General features: G+C 34.4%; 1 protein-coding gene and 1 long non-coding RNA gene across 3 annotated transcripts; both read right to left on the bottom strand.

The window, feature by feature from the left end:
* Nucleotides 1-658: 658 nt before the first annotated feature.
* LOC146903623 (uncharacterized) lies at nucleotides 659-2,409 on the bottom strand. The gene is made up of 2 exons (XR_015021933.1): nucleotides 2,289-2,409; nucleotides 659-912 (listed from the first exon to the last, which is right to left on the bottom strand). It is a non-coding gene; the product is annotated as an uncharacterized LOC146903623 (long non-coding RNA).
* A 4,981-nt stretch (nucleotides 2,410-7,390) lies between these two features.
* On the bottom strand, nucleotides 7,391-11,039 carry LOC146903624 (chloride channel protein CLC-c-like). Of its 2 annotated transcripts, XM_085738384.1 has the most exons (7): nucleotides 10,743-11,039; nucleotides 10,465-10,665; nucleotides 10,158-10,335; nucleotides 9,752-10,014; nucleotides 9,083-9,352; nucleotides 7,869-8,994; nucleotides 7,391-7,696 (listed from the first exon to the last, which is right to left on the bottom strand). In XM_085738384.1, the coding sequence occupies exons 1-7, from the start codon at nucleotides 10,940-10,942 to the stop codon at nucleotides 7,607-7,609; spliced, it is 2,328 nt and encodes a 775-aa protein (XP_085594510.1). In that variant the 5' UTR covers nucleotides 10,943-11,039; the 3' UTR covers nucleotides 7,391-7,606. The 2 variants fall into 2 exon arrangements, with proteins under 2 accessions (XP_085594510.1, XP_085594511.1); XM_085738385.1 differs by lacking the exon at nucleotides 10,743-11,039 and having other exon boundaries at nucleotides 10,158-10,340; nucleotides 10,465-10,580.
* Nucleotides 11,040-21,945: the final 10,906 nt, after the last annotated feature.

Here is a 21,945-nt window from a genome sequence, read left to right on the forward strand (position 1 = left end):
TTTTTTTACTATTTGCTGTTCTTTACTTGCAGTTCTTTAATGATCTGAGGAGTTGACTAAAACATTAATTTACTACAACTTAAAATTAAAATGAAAAAGATAACTCTAAGGGACTAATTAATTGCAATTTTATCACAGTAGCCTCACATGAACGAGGCAAGAAGAGCTAGCACTTATCATTCAACTATGCAACAAGTCAGCAAGAAAGCAGAAACATGGATCAATACAAAAATACATTATCACAATTCACTTAGTCAGTCAAAACACAATCTTTGAGTGGAAATAAAAGCAAAAATAAAGAAACAAGACTCGCTAGTCACTGGGCTAAAGGACAAACTGAGATAATCATAAAAAAAGTAACTCAAAGAGCACATGAAGACTAAATCAATGCCAATGTAACATCTTAATAAATTGTATGTCAAGAGCAAAATGATCAAATAAAATAAAACAAATATGACAGATAAAACTGACACCTTAGTGACACTGCACCCCTCGATTGGACAGACCTGCTCTGATACCACTAATGTGACACCCTAAATCCCAAAAATGATTATTACTATTATTTAATTAAAATTAGAGTTTGATTCGCAGCGGAAAATGTCAAATAAAAACTTCTCTAATGATATAGGAATTCTTCCACAAAATTTAGGATATCACATTGACTCATAACAAACATAATTCATATTTCACTTCATTAAAAATTATAGTAATAATAACATCGAATCTTTTTCTTTTGAAAATATTTCATTTTACATCATAGACAATGGTTTTCTTGCACAAAATTAAATAAGTAAGCATATCCCTTTTCCCGTGTCACTATCAGAGCGGTGCTTTTCCCCAAAATAACCGACGACACAAGACAAGTCCTCACGAAAGGCATGCACTTGACTCCAAGACTCATAACCTATATAACTACGGTTTTGCAACCGCAGGGCCAAGCCAGCAAACACAAACAACGAAGGGGTGAGTTCCGAGAACATGTAATAGTATAAAAAAAAAAAAGAGAAGAACACGTAAGCAATTAAGTCAAAGTCGTTTCACATCACAAACATAATATTCAGAACCTTGAAGAATATATTATATCATCTCAATCTATATTAGTAGAAAATATCATTACAACTTAAGAACCAAAAAAAAAAGCTTCACAAACACATTGTCACAATTCAATTCCAACTAGTCACAACACATGTAGCCACCAATAACCATCTTCATAAGAACATCAACATTAATCACCTTCATCGTCTCACACAATTACATTAATAGACATCACAAAGTAATTCGTTAAAACATCACAACTTAACAACTTGACTCGACAACACGACTCAACTTGACAATGCACTCTTAACAACTTAACAACTTAAATCATCGTGAAACTTCTTGATATGCAAATGCATGTGGTACCATTCAGCAACGTAAATGAGCGTAATTAGGCTCTCGACATGTGAGCACTAAGGCTGCCGGGCCTAAAGCCCCCAACTTTAATGAGCACAAAGGCTGCCGGGCCTAAAGCCCCCAACTTTAATGAGCACAAAGGCTGCCGGGCCTAAAGCCCCCAACTTTAATGAGCACAAAGGCTGCCGGGCCTAAAGCCCCCAACTTTAATGAGTATGCAATGGACTCAATCTTCTTACAACTTAGACAACAACGTGAACATCTTATACAATTCCATAATCATGGACAACTTCTTAATTCTTGCAACTTAGACCGACTCATGCAACTTCAAACTTTTAAATGATCAACATCATTAAACAGCACATATTAATTCATAGCATATCAACATCATAATATAACAGTATCAAATGATAATCAATCAACATTTAAGAATATCAAAAAGACATTTAGCAAAATACATATCATTCACACATGACCATTTAGAAGCACATCATTGAATATCACATCTTTAAATCACACATAATCATATTCCAATAGTTATCATATACATGTAGTATACCAATAATTACATTCAAATACATAACATCACATCTATATCAATCATTAAATAAGTCATCAATCTAAATAGTTGCAGCAATTCAAGCATAAGCACCCACAAATTTATCCATGACTTCAAGTACCACATATTCACATAATTTAAATCAAGCAACACCTTAATAATGTTTCTAATTCTTCTTTTAACCTCCCACATCTAAATTTGCACATTAATTAATTATTCTCTCAAAGGGCTACAACCGTCGCGGTGAGCCCCGAATGAACTTTGGGAAATACGGCTTTCCCGTTCATCTCAATTAATTTACACTCATGATCTCGAACTCTTCTCTCTCACCCCATACCTGGATTGAAGCTTTCACAATACTCAAGAGAATAAATAGGACTCAACGGTGACAATGAACTCGAACAACCGGTTGATATGCGTCTCATCTTCATCAATTACAAATAAAATAAACACAAATCAATACAAAATAATTCATTTTATTTATCATTGATATTATGGTCTAAACTCTAAAGCCTATTTTATAATACGAATATTACGTACAGACTGATATAGATTTAGTCAAAGCAACTTTAATTGGTTTCATGCCTATTTCATCAATTGCATAACCTATAATTTAATCGATACATTTTTTTTTAATTAAAATACAAATAGGTCAAATATATAGGACAAGTACTTTATTTTGAAGGAAACCTAAAATCAAACATAGTCATAGCCACAAAAAGATATTGCCGTCAACTACCATTAAATCTTTAAAAAAAAAGCATTACTAGCTGAAAACATTCACCATATTTATATCTTTATAGCTTAATGGAATCTTAGGAAGAATGTGAATTACTTACCCTATGAAACATAGAAATTGCGTGATGCCTTTTTCCTCTCAGTGCTATACTAACGTTTCACTAGTATATCCCGTGATAGTTTCTCTCCTCTATGTTTACCAATTCGTCTTCTCGGTTCTCACGCGGTAACGACGCTAATTTACTTTCAATTTTCTTCTCACTGCTAGGTTAGGGTTTTTAAGTCTCTCTTAACCTAAATACATTGTATAATGACCAATCAACTCTAACACTGATTGGTTCATATCTTCTCTTCTACTAATTACGTCCACTCGACTATATACACCCATTCATTTATTCTCTTCACCCACTAATGGTATAAACTTTTATTTTACTCACTCATAACTAATATTATCCCCAAAAATACTCATAGTACACTACTATCTTTTTTTTTAAATGATTAAAATAATAAATCTATAAATAAAATATAACATTTTATATTATTTATAAATCAAATAAATACGTATAACATTATCACATCATAGCAACTACGCATATAAGGAAAAATAATCAAAATACTACTAAGACACCAAGATAATTATTTATAAAATAAATAATTAAATAAAATGATAGTTAAAAATAGTTAAAATAAAATATGCACACAATTCTTATTAATTCACACGATGTCCCAATAATAAGCATCATACATGTCAAATTAAAACCGCTTAAAATAATAAATAGAGAATGAACATATAGAATATATATTATGAAAAATTTAGGGTGTTACAACTCTACCCCCCTTAAAAGAATTTCGTCCTCGAAATTCAGAACACAAGAAAAAATGAATATAATTATTTCTTATATATCTTAAACTATAAATTATTTCAAACACCAACTCACCATAAGCCTCACAATAATATAACAAAATATCAAAACTAGTTTTTCCCCAAAGACTCCCATCAACGAAAAGAAGAACTTCAAAATAAATCAACCATAAAGCCCCAACACCAAGCTCAAAAAAAAAATAAAATCATGACAATAGCAAACAAGTAAATGAAAATAAGAATTATCAACCCGTCATAGTTCCACTCATAACAACATAGGCTATAACCCAAATATAAATTATGAATTTCAACAAATAAAGAACCAACACCAATAACTCACTTTCTACATTGAAGTAAATCGTGACACATAGACTCCTAATACTAAATTATGGAGAGAGAACAATACATATTTACACCTTAATTAAGATAGACACTCATAAGATAAAATTGATTGATACTCACACTAATTTTTATTTTATTTTTCGAACAAATATATTTGACAAAAATAAAATGTTATTTCATTTTAACACATGTAACGTGCATTGTATGTATATTCATGGCAGCACAAGGATCAAACAAGAAAATATCACACAATAAAAACAAAATCATTATTACCTTTTGAACATGGCTAGCACAAAGTCAAGTACAGTAGTTCAAGCAGCATTTTTTTTTTTTTAATTCTAAACATTATAACCAATTTCTTCTCAAAATAGGAGGTGATCAAATACCAATTTAAGAAACTAAAATATTCAAAATAAACAAGTTTAGGAGGGGGAAAAACAATATAGATGTTCCAGTTATTCAAAAATATAGATGTTCCAGTTGGAAGGTTCTACACAAAAGGACGAAGAGTATGTTGATAATGGAAAGAGGAACCAAATATCGTTTTTTTTTTCTTTGAAGGAAAATGTCATTATTTATTTATTTTTATTTTTTTTAACACCCAACATACTCATATATATAGAGGAGATACCATTACAAAGAATTGAGTACCTACTCTTATAGAGATCACATAAGTACAATAATAATCAATTCACGGGTCACCAAGACATGAAGTTCGCACAAGCATATTTGTTGCACAATAACATTACGTTAACACATACATATCATGCCCTTACTTTAATTATCAGGTAGGTCCATCAATTAATCAAGTTCAAATCATCATCCTGAGAAATTTTATAGACTAAAAAGAAAAGAAAAAAATCTCCAAAGCAACAAGAATGGTGTAAGTTAAATTACACAGGGTCAGATAGTAACTATGACATAAAATACACTCAAGGGAGAGCTAAACTCGGTACTAATCTAGTAACAAAACAAAATACGCAAATCATAGAAAACTTAACATAGTACACACGAGAAGTACAATGGACACAGATAAGCAGAATACACACGACTGACACAAGATCCACACGATCTATTTGGACTACCTTAGATTTTTTTTTGGACATACTCGTATTAGTTTCTTAGTCTTCAATGACAACACAATGGAAGGAAAATGAAACTAAATTTTTTTTACTATTTGCTGTTCTTTACTTGCAGTTCTTTAATGATCTGAGGAGTTGACTAAAACATTAATTTACTACAACTTAAAATTAAAATGAAAAAGATAACTCTAAGGGACTAATTAATTGCAATTTTATCACAGTAGCCTCACATGAACGAGGCAAGAAGAGCTAGCACTTATCATTCAACTATGCAACAAGTCAGCAAGAAAGCAGAAACATGGATCAATACAAAAATACATTATCACAATTCACTTAGTCAGTCAAAACACAATCTTTGAGTGGAAATAAAAGCAAAAATAAAGAAACAAGACTCGCTAGTCACTGGGCTAAAGGACAAACTGAGATAATCATAAAAAAAGTAACTCAAAGAGCACATGAAGACTAAATCAATGCCAATGTAACATCTTAATAAATTGTATGTCAAGAGCAAAATGATCAAATAAAATAAAACAAATATGACAGATAAAACTGACACCTTAGTGACACTGCACCCCTCGATTGGACAGACCTGCTCTGATACCACTAATGTGACACCCTAAATCCCAAAAATGATTATTACTATTATTTAATTAAAATTAGAGTTTGATTCGCAGCGGAAAATGTCAAATAAAAACTTCTCTAATGATATAGGAATTCTTCCACAAAATTTAGGATATCACATTGACTCATAACAAACATAATTCATATTTCACTTCATTAAAAATTATAGTAATAATAACATCGAATCTTTTTCTTTTGAAAATATTTCATTTTACATCATAGACAATGGTTTTCTTGCACAAAATTAAATAAGTAAGCATATCCCTTTTCTTGCACAATGGTTTTCTTAATAACATGCTAAATTAAGAAATTATTCTTTAAAAATGTCAAAGTTTTCAATTTTCAATACATTGATTACACAAACTTCTATAAAAAAAATTACCATTTGAGGTCCTTAATCAGTGCCCCGGGGCACTAGTCAACATTTCCAAAAAAAAAATCCTAACTTGCAACAACAAGTAGCAACATGGCAAAGAAAAAGGAGAAGGAAAACAATACAAAGTTGTAAAATATTTTTCTGTAATCCTTGATTGTACCCTAGATTATTATTTTTTTGACAAATGATTGTACCCTAGATGTGAGCCATCAAAAACAAATGATTATACTCCACACACATCTGATCATTTCATTTATTTCCTCTAAAATTTCCTCCTGCGTTCTCTCTCATCTCTCTCTTCCTTGTGGGTGTCAAAACCATTCACATCTCTTCAATTTTGGAAAGAAAAAAAAAACTTAGTGAACAACATGAGTGGTGATCTATCTCAAACCCATAATTCAAACCGTAGTAATCATTGGTTCAACCAAACTAGAAAACTTTTCATATGAATTTCGATCGGTTTAATTTCAATTCCATAATAACAACCATATTTATTCCTAATTCTTTTTTATGCAACAATTCACTTGTTATTCCTTTGACAATATTTCTACAAAGGTGAGAAGCTACAACAACACTTCAAAAGTTAAAATCTACAAAATCTGAAAAGGAGAAAGGAGAACCGCCCTTAACGGCGAACCACTGATGTTCCCAACCACCATGAACGACCACCCATTGGGTTTAGGGGAAAAATGAGAAAATGAGTATAACTTTCTTGCATACAACTAAATCTGAAAAAGAGAAAGGAAACCAGGAGACGAAGCAAGAGAGATGAGAGGGTTCAATGATGGAGTTGGGGTGAGATTTGATATGAGTGGATCATGGTAAGGTTTGATAGATAATCCAATCTAACGGTGGAAAATAAGTGGTCCATGATGAACCAATATTTTTACTAGTCCATTTTATACATAACCATTGTTGAAAGTATGCAAGTCTTTTATTTAGTTTTTTTTTTTTTTTTTGAGAGCAAGTCTTTTATTTAGATGCTGATGATGTGAGGGGTCAATGGTATGATAGATGTTCTAATATATAAGGAAAACACCAAGACGTTCAAAAGAGACTGCTTGAAGTAAAAGTTATCCTCTTCAAGCTAATTATTTTCACACTTCAAAAATTTAATTTTTTTTATATACTCATTATTTAAGACCTAAATTGTAGGTTCGTCCTAGACCACCAAAATTACATTTTCGTATCTCTTTGAAGAATTACACCCTCCCCCTCAAATATGTACCATACTACGTTTAATTCTTCGATTAAATATACATATACATTGTACTACATTAATTAGTCCTCATGTTATTTTTTTTATTATAGGCATATAAATTATTTATACTAAGGAAGAAATATTTATAACAAGTTGACGAAAGATTCAAGTTCACATTCTAGATGAAAGATAAATCTAACTAAAATAAGAAGAGACGAAACCAAACAAAATATATGAAAATTAATATGAGGTGCTTCCAATTTGAGGTATATATTGTGGCACATCATCACATCACATATCATAGAACAACAAGGTGGTTCTTTCTAGTAAAGATAATTTAGTATTGTAGAGATATAACATGTTTTTTGTACTTTGTATTATAGACTATAGATGAGTATGTGGTTGGTTGATGGCGAGTCCCCAAAGCTACTGCTTACTTGCGGGAGTTGCAGTGGGGGTATAGTCCCAATATATGCTCGGACATGAAGTCGTGCCTTGTCAAGATCCCCACAATTGGAGGTCTCTGCATAACAACCACAAATATTAGTAATTGTTAATTAATACTCACTCCCAACCAACAAACAAGGATAATAATAATTAATGATTGCAAAGTCAGGAAATGTATACTTAAATGTATGTATGTATGCATGGATGGATATGTTTATTCAAGATTGTAATAGTATATTGTTTCTTACTCCGGATGTCTTTGGCACCACCAACAAATGCCTGAGGCCAAGCTCACGGAAAAGAACTGCTGTTTTAGCTAGAGACATTGTTTCCACAACTGTATACGATGACTTGTTCGTAATAGGATGCATATCAACATACATTTCCATCTCTTCCTCTGATATCTCTAAATCATCCAGTCTTATCCCTTTCCCCGAACCTGGCTTTCCAAAGTCATGTGCCCTCAGCTTGTTCATAATCAAGGACCTCTCATTTGGCCTCGTCGTAAATGCCTTATGTTTAAGAATTACAAGCAAATGAGACCTCAAAACCAACCCGCATAACTCTGGAGCTTCTGAGAATGGAGGCTCGTCAATCACAGGAAACCCATTATGTCGCGTCACCTTTAAAGTGTGCACAATATTCCCCACTTTTTCAATACCAGAGAATGTAAACAATGGACCAGAAACAACATCACCCGCAACTAAATGCCTCATGTACGGTTCTGCATGCACTTCCAAATAAGGCAACCCCTTCATTTCCACTATTTGATCATAAACACCTTTGTTAAAACAATCTGCCACAGACTTTGAGATGAGGAGAACCAACATGACCAATGGTAGCATGAGAAGGTTGTTAGTAAGTTCAAGAAGTATGACACACAGAGAGACGGTCATTCTCATTGTGCCACCAAGGAAGGATGCAGCTCCCAAGAGTGCAAACAAACCCACATCCAGAACTGTAAATGGACTTAACAGACTTCCAGCAACACGCCCATATGAAGCCCCTGCTAGTATCACTGGAATAAACAACCCTGAGGGAATTGCGATGCCATAAGTGATGATTCCAAGGAAGTATATTGCCACAAAGAATATCAAGAGACTGGAGAGCTGGAATCTTTTGTGAGAGCCAGCAATAAAGAGGTTGCGGATAGCATCATCGTTGGTAGTAAAAAAGAGAGAAGCGAGGTCATTGTAGTGATTAGGAGGACACTGGAAATTCTTGTAGTGTCCAGAATGCCCTATGGTTGGGCACTGATCCCCCACATTAGGAGGACAAGGGATGCACTTTGATAGCCATGGAACCCCAAATGAACAACAAGAGGTCAAAAATGATATAATCATCACAAGTATTATTTTAAATATAGGGCCTTTCCTGCAATAAATATAAATAATCATTCACACCGGGAATGCTACAATAAAAAAAAATAATTTCGAAATGGGGCGGAGGGGGAATGGCATACTCATTAATGATGTTGTAAGTGCGAAGGACCTTATCCACAAGATAATTATAAAGGCTTCCCAAGAGACCTCCAATAACTCCAAGAAATATAACTACTAGTAGATCAGGTATGCTGTATGCAGGCTTTACTGAATTAACATCAAACATTATCAAACCTCCTTCCCCAAAAAGACCGCAGGTTCCCCCCTTGCAATATTCCATAAAACCTCTCAGCACCACAGCTACTACAGCTGTAGTAAAAAATGTTCTCCACATAAGAGCACTTCTCCACCTGCAAATCATATATGCAGTCTCAGAAACATAACAAGACATAAATTGATGCTACATGATTTTCCATGGATTGTTTGTGAAGTAGTCTAATATTATATATATGCTTAAAGGGAATGACAAACATAAACCCTTTAGACATTGTATTTTATTTATGAAATTTTTTTCCCCCCAAAAGTTAGTTTCATTGATGTAGTAAATGTTCACAATTATAATATTTTATCTAGACTGTCCAAGTAGAGGCGAAACAGTTAGTCATATAATACTAGTTATCATATGTATACAAGACATGAGTAGATACTTATTGGAATAGTCATGATGATATTGCTGTTTGTTGTCACATATGAATTGCAATCTAAGTAACAACTATGGAAGTGCAAGATAATAGAGAAAGAAAGGGGACCAAGAAGCTGCTTCTTCAAGTGCAAAGAGGACACCACCGACTGGGGCACGGAAGGCACCAGCAACACCAGCAGCCGCACCACATGTGATCAAATCCCTTCGATCTCTGTCATTTTTAAAATCTCTGAACCCTTTCCAGGTCAGTCCATATTTTTTGGAACCACCTTGTCCAAGTAGATTTCCTATGCAAGCACCGGTATGCACCATAGGTCCTTCCTTACCCACAACAAAACCAGCTGCAACCCCGAAAATTGAGCCAAAAATCTGAAAAACTCAAGCCATTTTTCCACGTTAAAAACTATAATAAATGTCATTTAAGGATATGCATTTGTAACAGGAAGTAAAAGGGATGGCACAACCCCCACATATAATATTGCACCGAGTAGTTAATTAACCAATAAACTAACCTTTACAAAGAGAGTAGGTGGAGCCAATATAGAAGGAGCATCAACGCCATTAAGATATGCCTTGACCTCGGGTATGCCAGATCCTGCTGCTGCAGGGGCGACATAGGCGCATAGGGCTGCTGCAGCGATGGCTAAAACCATGTTACAACCAGCATACAGTGCAAAGGCCTGATGATACCTGTTCTGCAGTAAAAATGACAGCGCAGTTATTCCATTAACGTAATGTTGATTTAATTATTATTATTAATAAAAAAAAAAAACGAAGGAAACAATAACACGATAGAATGGTGCATGTATGCATATATACTTGTGGTTAAGCATGAGATGGTTGGTGAGGAGAAGCTTGAAACCAGCAATATTCTCAACACCAATGTTATTGAAGAAGGCAACAAGACCTGTGCCTAAACCAATAAGAAGTGCAAAAGTCCATTTGAGGATGGCATACTGCACAATCTCGGCTTTTGCTCCAAGCCTCCAGTCTTGCTTGAATAGATCATTCTCAACAATCCTACATGAAGGTTAAGTTAATTAATGAATGAAAAATTGAAACAGAAGCGATGATCATATGTCATTATCAATACATACTCGTAGTCGAGACTTTCAATTGGACAAACATTGGCTCCAACAATGGCGACCTGGGAGGTAGTATTGAGCCTGTTATTATTCTTCACAAGGAGAGGCTCTCTCAACGTCAACCCACCAGATGAAGATCTTGATGATATTATTATTCTATCTTCCTCCTTACCCATATGTTCCACGTCCCTTCCATCGTCTTCCATTTCCATATTTTGCCTCCTATCTTATCACAATTATTATTATCAATCATCTATCAGCTAACAAAGATAATTACCTCACAAATTAATAATGATATATCGTCATTAAAAAGACAGAGAAAGAATTGTTTGGAAGATGCACATAGTAACAACCGAAGAATGCGCACATTCTCATACTTATTACTGGTATGATTAATTTAATAATAAATAAATAAAAGAGGATGGAAAATAAGGGTTAATTAGTTAACGGGGAGAGAAGCTACCTTTGTGAAAAAATGTCAACCATTTGATTCTTCTTATTAATCTGGAGTTCGGTCGTGAAGCAAGTATAACATGATCAAAAATTGTTTCATTTAGGAATTGAACTCGGTTCTCTCGAACCATTCGTCCATTTGCGAAACTCATTAACCACAATTATCTGGTTTGTTCCCTTCCTCATTTTCGTATAAGTGGATAATGTTTCTTTCATTCCACATCATTAAAGGATCTATTTTATTTATTATTATTTTTTGTGCACTCGTAGGTTGTCACTCATTTATGGGTTGTCCGTCTATCTTTAGATGAGTAGAATAAATGTGTCTACCTTTTATTTTTATTTTTGTGTTAACACTATGATTCATGAGGCAAATGGACCCTAGTGATCCAGAGTTCGGTAAAAAGATATTTAAATACTGGTCAAGACTTGTTACGCACATGAATCAATCAAGACTTGTTACACACATGAATCAAACTTAGGTTGTACCAAGCCTTAGGAGATATTAAATTGGAAGTGGTGAAAATAATATTAATTAGGGAGCATTGTCAGAGGAAAAAAAAATTAATGTTGCATTGCAAATTAAAAAGGATTGTTTATTTTTTATTTTTAGGGAAAAAGATCATTTATTTTTGAACAACATATCTTTTAGGGTTAAATAATATTTTCCCCCTGTTTGAGGGAGTTTTGATTTACCCCCTTGTAATTTTTTTTTTGGGATCCCCATCGCCATTAGAAGATTCTTTGATTTTAAATCCTAATGACATCTCAATGTGTAAATGTGATGACATGACACGCAAATTCTGTAAATTATTATTTTTTTCAATTTTTTTGTTTACACGTGTATAATGAATTTAGAGGCCATTATTAAAAAAATTAAAATCAAATTTCATTAAACTTTTTCACAAACTCATAACATTCATTTCTCTTCATCTTCTTGTTTACTTCACAGGCCAAGGCTAGGGTGGGAGAGCTTGATAAGTCTCTCACCGTGGGAGAGTAAAAATATTTATTTTCAGTTGTTGGATAGTGAAAGCTCATGATTACTATCACACTCTAACAACACTAAATACATTTTATTTCATCTCACGTTCTCTATTCTCTCTCCTCTTGGTTCTTCCTTGTCCAAATCCACCCTTGTAGAAATAATCATCTTCCATAAAGGCACTGTTGAAGATTTGTGGAAAGAATCATTATGCTATCAGCTAAGAAACAAATCCAAAAACATCTTTGTCGCCATTATCATCGTAGCCCTTTATTGCTCATTCATCAATTGAAGTTGTTTAATTGAATTTTAAACATTTCTTATTCTAACTATGGAAATTTCTTTGAACATTTCAATTGAATTTGAAACTTATTGTCAAATTACCCTACTGGTACTTTCCAGTAAAGTTCAGATTCATACTTCTCTTGAAGAAACAATTTTGCCTATTTGATAATATATATAATGGGTATCCATCTGAAGTTTAGATCCATGGTTCTCTTGAAGAACCGTTTCTTATTCCAACAGTGAAAAAGTTAAAAGATTTTTTGCTGAAACATAAGAACTAGAAAAATTCTAGAAAAATAATGCAGTAATTGATATAAAATGGTTATGTTGAGAACTCTGTTCGGAAAACATTTCCATGTGTTGCTGGAGAAAAAAACAGGGAGAGAAGTTGAAGGAGTTAGAAAGGAGAGAGAGAACAGAAATTGATAAGGTGTGGGAGGGTGTACGATGCACTTGCTGCTTTTTCACTCACTCACGGTGGGAGACCTATTAAGCTCTCCCACCCTAGAAGGCGCCTTCTTCACAAACCCAAACATTCAAACCTTCACGCCACAATTCTAAAAATTCATGAAAAAATGCAACACAATTCTTTGACAAATAATCTTCAATCATCAACAATACAATTCTTTAACAGTTAATTACAATTCAATAAAAATCGCCAAATCTAGAATCAAGTTACACTCTTTATCTTCATCTTCTCAAAAAAAAAAAACCTAAGATAAACCCATATCTTCACCGTCCCACGACCATCATCATGTTATGTTCCTTCCCCTCTACAAAATCACCTCTTAATATTCTTCAGATATGACAATTTGGGTTATATGACCACTGTCAGAAGCATTGTTATCTTCTATTGTAAATCATTGTCCATCTTATCGCTATAACAACCCCAACAATGTTTAAAAAATCATTTTCCAACAATCCCTCTTTTCCCCCCACTCTCGGACTCTCCATTTTTTTGGTCTCTCTCAATTTTGTTATGTTAATTGTGGGGTTTTCTACGAGCGATACGGTGGAGTAAATTGAAGTTTTAGTCTATGATTGAGGTTTGAGTTTTTGTGGTGAAAGTTTGGAATTTTTCGTCATGAATTTGGGGTTTTTGTGATTGAAGAGAATGAATTTGATTGTTGATGTTGGTTTTCAACTCCCTAACACCTTAATTTGAATGTGGATGTTTGTTTGAGTTTTTTTTCTATTAATTTTTCTGGGTTTAAGTTTGGAGATGAATATGATGAAGTGTAAGGAAGAGAAATTAAAAAATAAATATTGAAAGGGGGGAGGGAAGAGAGGGATCAGAGAAAAAAATGGAATAGAGAACATAAAAGATGAATAAAAGGAAGATCAGAAAACAATCGAGAGGAAGAGAGAAAAGATTGATGTTTTGGTCATGTGTTGTTGTTGTTATTATATGTGGGTGAAAGGAAGGCAATGAGATAAATAGTAAAGTGATGAATCAGATGAATTTTGATCTACATTATGAAGAGATTGATATTTTTTACTTGATTTAATATGCAATTGTTTTTTTTAAATACTCATAATTAATAAAAAAGACACATGGAAAAAAAATAAATGGAAAAGAATAAAAAAACCAACTCATTGTGCAATGTCATCAATTATACACAATCAAATCCCAGTCAGCATGTCACGTTTTCACTTTTGCACAGTCAGATGTCATCAGATGTCACGTCTTCACTTTGAGTAGTGATATTTGTACAATTCTTTGGTACAACTTTCATGACAACTTTGGTTTTCTCTCTTTTCATTGGTCAAAAATAATAGAGAGAGAAAAAGGAAGAGAGAGAGAATAAGAAGATAATGTGAGTATGAGAAAGAAGAGAAATGTTATCTACAACCGCTTTGTCAATCACGGATAAACACACGCTCCTTTATTTGAGCCACGTTGCACTTTTACTAAACTTGGTTACAGGCTAACTGGTTCTCTAAGTTAAATTTATTACATTTTTTTTTTCATTTGGAAAATTACTTGTGCACATCAAACTTTAAACCTTTCACCATCTTCCTTAAGCTTTCTCCTTTGTCCATGACCACCATATGTACCTGGAAGCATCCTTTTGAAAAAAGACCACCATGATAACTTCAATCTCCACCACTCATTAACAGGGACGAGCCTCACCGCCAACATCTTCTCTGCCTCCGTGACCAAGTTGTCTAACAACTTCATCGGCGAAAAACCTTCGGGCCTCACCATAACCATTCCAACAGTCAACACCTCTTCCACATCCTTATACCTAGCAACCAGAAATCCAGAGTGTCTCCGATTAAACTTTATAAAAATGCAAATGATCAAAATTGCTAAAATGAACATAGTATAGTAGTTGCTATGAATGATCAGTTTTATTAATTGAAATATGAAAATAATAAGGATCTAGATCCAACCAAATATGTAGATATCATGGAGTTTTGATTGATTCACAGTTTTATAAAAAATTACCAACATTCTCAAAAAACCATCAACAACACCTCATCTCTTCAGATTTATAAAAACAACCAAGAACAAAAAGAAATAGAAAAGATGAACGCATCAACTATGGGATGAAGACAGGCCTCCACCTTTCGAGATGAATCTGGGTAAACACACAGTAATTGGGAAAGTACGGAATTAAGACAAAAAAGGGGGAAAGAAGCATTTTAGGATCGATGTTTTTAAGTGGTAGACATTACCCTTTAATTCTTTAATTAAAAAATAAAAATAAAAAGGAAAATGATTCATAAACACCCCTCTCCCATACCACTTTGTACACATCCTTAGGTGACAGGGTATTTTAGTAATTTTGCAAACCCTTTTTTTCAATCCGTTCACTCTCTCCAAATCCTCCTCTGCAAAACACACCCTAACACTTTAACAAATCTCTCTCACTTCCCTCTATCTCATCACCACATCATCCACACTCCTTCACCACACCACTGCAGCCGCCGCCTCATCCTTGTCCTTAGCCCCACCCCTCCCTTTGATGGCCGGCCGTTGGTGCTCCTCTCTCTTTCTCGTCGGCCGCCACCACCACCACCTTCATCACCGGTCACCACCATAACGGTGACTGTAACGCCCTATTTCTATTAAAGCGATAAAACAAGCGAATATAACAAATATTCAAGAAATAAACGCTACGTCATCAAATAACAACAGTCAAGCATATGTATATAATGTCTCATTTGTCACAGCGGATATAATCATACATCTCCAAATCAAAAACAATACATCTGCCATGGTTAATAATCTGAAGGTGAGAAAAACACAAGAAGGGGGGTTGAATTGTGTTTTAGAAAAATTCTTCGTTTCTCCTAAAAACTGAACACACTGATCAGAAGCTAAGCGAGACAGCTTCTGAAGTGATAATCAGAATCTAAATGCAGCGGAATAAAACAGAGAGAGAGAAGAAGAACGACACAAAGCAATTATACTGGTTCCTTCCACAATCCGGAAGTAGTCCAGTCCCCCTTGCACTTCCAAGGAGATTTCACTATGAGTAATATCTGATTACAAATGCTCAAGCACACAAGCAAGAGACTTCCAATGCTCAAGCACACAAGCAAGAGACTTCCTTTGCTCAAGAACACAATCAAGAGACTTCCTGCTCAAGCACAACTGCAAGAGACTTCCTAACTAAACAAAATTACACAGAAAATTGTTTAAGGTTGAACACTTGATATACAATCAGAGGTGCTCACAATACAAATCAGATACAGACTCAATGGACTTAAGAATTTCTAAGATATGACTTTGAGACACAGAAATTCTAAGTGAATGCAGAACAATTTCAGCAGAGGTTTGGTACTTGTGAAAATCTTGTGAGTCTTTCGTTCAGCGTTCTTGCATTACCAAATCTCTAGGTCTTCACTCCTTTATATAGAGGTGTGAAAGAGACGTTGTGAAATTGCCAGCACACCAAAGAGTCGTTGTTGAAGCTTGATCTTTCACCAATGATCTTTTGCCTGATTTGGTTGTTGTCCTATGAAGAACAAATTTGAAATCCATTCCTTATCCAAAGGAACATCTATGCAGGCGAAACCGTATTCTGGAGCTGTTTTCTTGTCCTGTAGCACGGACACAAAACAGAGTAGTGGAGAACGTGGTTGTACAATTCGTACAAAGTACAATGTCAACGCTTTCGTCCAAATTGCAAACACACGCCTTCAAACACCTTTGAAATGACCGTTGCAAACTCCACTAATCCTTTGTTTGTGTTTTCGAATCCAATAGACAGCTTTTGCATTGATAATTCTTCAATTCTTGATTCTTTGCAAATCCAGTTGATATTCAGCTTCTGGTGAAATGGCTTCTGATGATGCAGCTTCTGATGATGCAGCTTCTGATGACGCAGCTTCTGATGATGTGGCTTCTGGACCTCTTGTCTTCAGAAGCACTATTCTTCAGGAGCAGCCTACTTCAGGAGCGCTATTTTTTCAGGAGCAGCTTGACTTCAGGAGCGCTTTTTCTCTTCAGTAGCAAGTTGCCTTCAGGAGCGTCCAAGCTTCAAATTTTTGTTGTTTCCATAGCTCTTTATTTGCTCATTCAGAACCAATGATGATGTAACTTTATAATTATGGTCCTGTACACTTGAACAAATATTAGCTAGTCCAATTTACAATTTTTAATACCTTGTTATCATCAAAACCCTTTAAGGTTCATTGTTAAACACATTTTGTTCCAACATAATCAACACCAACATAAAATCCTCCAAAGTCTCAACAAAGAGTACATCTCAACATAGATAAAATCCAACAAATAAGGGACACTGACTCGACATAATCAGAGCCCTAAACTAAACTCCAAAATGATAGCGGAGGCTAACTCCAGCTATCCAAGCACTCACCGCAAGTGAACTACTCCTGCACAGCGTCTGCCCATCCATACAGACAGGTAGGCGGTCAAAACCACCGGAGGTTAGCATTACATTAATCATAATCAATATAATTAACTTGACATAAATAAACGGTTCAATTTTCAATTATTCATCATGAGCATTTAACCTCCACATCCACATTCATATAACAACTTCAATCATTGCAAGTGTATAATCATTTAGCACACTCATCATCATCATTCAATGCAACAATCCAGACTCATGCAATGTGATATGCCTAAACTTGACACATACATGCATGTGGTACCAAATCTCCTCAAGGTCGTCACCCATGATGCAACAAAAACATCATTATCAACGGCTATAGTCAACGGCAATATGGATATAACATCCGACACGACATATGATGCATGAACATATGACTCAATCCACTATGCATATGTTCACAACGATTCAACGGCTATCATCAACATTTAGTATATATGCAATCAACAACAATTCACCACCACTTAACCTATATATAATCATCAACAACATTCACCATTCAATCAACATATAGTTGTCACATATATACACCATCAATCATCTCCACATAAGTTACATCAACTATCCATAAAGGATTCATAAGGCAATCGACTCTTAAAATCATTTTCAACAAAGTTCGTCTCTCAAAATCACAACATTAGAAATAATTGAGCATTTGAGCCAAAACCAAGTAGTCAAGTTCCAATGCCTCAACTAAGTATACCTCTAGGCCACATATGAGTGCAGTAGAGGATACCTTGGCGTTTCACCGGCCAAATACGACGAAATCATGAAAATCACGAAGTTCGTCTCACTTTATCGTTTTTCAAGAAATTTCCATTTTCAAATCAAAACAAGTTAGATCCATCACACCATAGTTTAAATACCATTAAACACATTAATTGAACTTAGAGAACATAAGTTTGAAGTTAAGAAACATTCCATAAAGTTTGGGTTGACTTAGAAATAGTTATGCGGAATTTTCGTAAAATTTCCCTAAGACCTCCTTGGAGTATTTTCCTCATAACTCACAAACCAAAAATCATTTTCAAGTCAAACCAAAGCCTCTGGAAAGCTAACAAAATTATCTACAACTTTTATGTTTACGTCAAAAGCTAAATCAAAACAGAAGTGTGAGAAAAAGACGCAAGAACACAAAACAGGATGTGCTGTCTGAACAGTAGCTTCTGAACAGGATCAGCTTCTGATCAGTAGCGCTCCTGAACAGTAGTGCTGTTCAGAAATTGAACCTTTGTTTTCAACCCATTTTCACCCAAAAATCCCAATTTTGATCATTCGAAACCCCAAAACTTAATCTCAAAGATGTTTATAGGTCATATAACATTCAAAACACTTAAACATACACAAGTTTTGAGATTAAAACATCAACACAACAAAATTCATCAAATCACCAACTTCCACAACTTTCAACAACAAAAATTCTCCTCACCAATTCATCAATTCATGATACCCAATGCATCAATTCATCAACAACACATGTTAAAACAACAACAACAACATTTGAACATGAATCCAGCAACAATTCAACAACCACAACTTCATTCATCATCAATTTCATACAAAAACATATCATGTTCATATCTACCCATTTTGACATACAAATTCAACAATAACAACACAATTAACATTCAATTCATGTACATAATCATGTCAACAAAATTAAGCACGAAATTCTACAACCAAAATCAAATTAAGCACTTAACCACAATTATGCAACGAATTAGGGTAGAATTAAACTAAAGGATTATGATTAAAGTCTAACCCCCTTACCTCAATTCTTCACAATCAACACTACGGCTTCACTTTAGCTCCAATCCTAGCCCCAATCCTTGAAGCTTGACCTCCCTCTAGCATTCTCTAGATCTCCTCTTCAAACCCTTGTCTTCTCTCTATCTTTATCTCTATCTCTTCTCAATTGAAAATGAAAATGTTGGCAAAAAAAAAAAACCTATTTCCTCTACCAACTAGAGCTTATATAGGTTCACCTAATTTGGCTCAACTCACAACACCTTAATGGGCCTAACCCATTTCTATTCTAACCCAAAAATGTACGACTCACTTAACGGTAAAATGTAATACTAACGGTCACCTACCGGTAATAAAATAATTACTACACTCTCTCTATCACTTAGTAAAATAACCACTCTCACTAAGTACTAAAAATGATCCTCAACAAAATTACAAAATTACCCATACTCTCAAAACGACCAAAATACCCCTAAGTCCAAAATGACTAAAATACCCTTCTAACACTGAATTCTACAATTCCCGACCAAAAATACACACAGAGGCAATTAATCACATAAGAGCACATATAACACACATAAATAAATAATAAAATAAATCTAGCGAAAAATCGGGCTGTTACAGTGACCCAGAACAAGAAAAAGAGAGAGACGCCAGCAAGAAAGGTGGGAGGAAGAGAGACGCCAGTGAATGGAGGAAGACAACGGTGGTGGTGGTCGGAGATGGAGGAGGATGATTGGTGGTCAGTGGTGGTGGTTGTCGTCGCCAGTCCGGTGGTCGGGGTTGAAGGTGGTGGTCGGAGATGGAGAGTATGTAGAGAAGGTGAGGGAAGGATTAAGTCACATAGAAGAGAGAAACTGAGACTGGACTGAAACTCAATTTTTTTATTTTTGAGTTGGCACTTTGCAGGAATATTTATATTTTGTTTTACATGTTGGAAGGTGTATGAAGATGGTTTGCCACCTAAGGTGGTCCATCTATAACTACTCAATAAAAAAGAGGTAAAAGAAACAACCGGTAGCCAAGAAAGTAACAACTACATGGCCCATTAATTGGGCAAGTGTTGGTTAGCGAGTGTTATAGCGTTTGTCGCTAGCACAACTCGAGAAAGAAAGTTGTCAAAAAGTTGTTAGAAAATGGTTGTACAAATATCATTTCTCCTTCACTTTTGGCCATATATTTAAATGAGTTGTGTTATTTGAACATCTATTTATATGACAACTTTTGAGACAACCAAAACTTTACAAAGAAAGTGAGGTATTGACACAAAAACCAATACAATAGAGAGAGTAAGAACATAATGTGAGTATAAGAGAGAAAATTGTTACAAAAGTTGTCGAAAAATGATTGTTCAAATATCATTTCTCTATTTAAATCGTGTTAACCATGTAATAAAGCGTGAATAGTAAAATATGATATCTCATTTCCGAGTCAAAAATGTGTGTCTGAATAACATTGCGGTAAAAGAGACTCGATTGTGTTATTGAAACGCATAATTTGAGACATATACTTGAAAAATGGGTAGCTTCGTCATTTCAACGCAATGATAAAGACAAATATGTAAATTTATCAGCCCTTTTGTCATCTTCCATCTCCTTCACGTTTTCTCTCCCTCTATGTGCTTCATTCTTTTTCCCTTACCTCCGTCCACATCTCCCTCTCTCTCTCTCTCTCTCTCTCTATCTCTCTCTCTCTCTCTCTCTCTCTCTCTCTCTCTCTCTCTCTCACACACACACACACACACACACACACCTCACATAAACTACAACACAACCTCGACCTAACCACACCATCTCCGTTCTCACCACACCATTGTCTTCAATCTTTTCAGATCTGACCTCCACCACACAACCTTATGCCGCCCGCGACCTCCACCTCCTCTTTTTTTCCTCATACCCTCACCACACAACCTTCAAGATCTGCGTTTTTGAAAGATGGAAAGAGACGAAACAATGTTGCAGGGAGTGAACTTTGGTGATGGAGTCCGTGACAATGCGGTGGCCAATGGCATGTTAGAGAGAGAACTAAAATGACGATGAAGAGAAGAGAGTGTTGCAGGGAAGATGAAAGAGAAAGAGAAAAATGGAAGGAAAAAAACCGTATAGATATACGGTCTTGTCCCATATGTGTCTGAAAAAATATGTGGAAATAACACTTTTAAAACTAAATAAACCTTTTTCCGCATGCTTCTGCATTTATTTATGAAAAATGCTAAGTAAGCCTACAAAAAAATTATGTTAAAAATGACACTTTTTAAACTTTTAAAGAGTTATCATCACAACTTTCAATATTATACTATATTTGATTCATTAAAAAGTGTCACATAAACACTTATTAACATGACCCTTTATTCTTTCTTTTTTTAGGGGGTGAACCTTTATTTATTTGCATTTGTATATTAAAAAATATAAAATAATAATAATAATAATCATAATAAATATGATGTGAGGTCTCATCTCTAACCAACAAATTAAATTTATCAAAAGAATGAATAAAACGAGCTACAATTAAGATATGAAGTTTTCTTCTCTCACCCTCTAAAATAAAAGTTTTCTTCTCTAAAACAAAAAGATATGAAGTGTTTTTTTAAAGGAAAAAAGATACGAAGTTTTCTCCTAAAAAACAAGTTTTTAGTTATAAAAATGAGTTTAATTCTCAAAAATAAAATTTTTAATTATTATACACTGTCGATGTAAAAAAGTTTTACTTATATATCTAATGATGTATTGACATTATTTAATGAGTTAAAAACACATTATTTGTTTGCTTCAAAAAAAAAAAACACATTATTTGTTATACCTCATTAATTAATGAGTTGACATATCATTAGATGCTTGTGTAAAAATTTGTACGTGGTGTGTATAAATTAAACTCATGA

This window comes from Medicago sativa, chromosome 8 (assembly GCF_051527215.1).
Source record: "Medicago sativa cultivar Bolivia chromosome 8, Bolivia_mono, whole genome shotgun sequence".
NCBI lineage: Eukaryota > Viridiplantae > Streptophyta > Magnoliopsida > Fabales > Fabaceae > Medicago > Medicago sativa.

Coding starts and splice junctions, on each gene's coding strand:
- LOC146903624 (XM_085738384.1), bottom strand. CDS start 10,942: ATGGAAATGGAAGACGATGGAAGGGACGTGGAACATATGGGTAAGGAG. Junction 8,995..9,082: donor ACTTACAACATCATTAATGA/GTATGCCATTCC, acceptor TATTTATTGCAG/GAAAGGCCCTATATTTAAAA. Junction 7,697..7,868: donor TGGTGCCAAAGACATCCGGA/GTAAGAAACAAT, acceptor GTTGTTATGCAG/AGACCTCCAATTGTGGGGAT.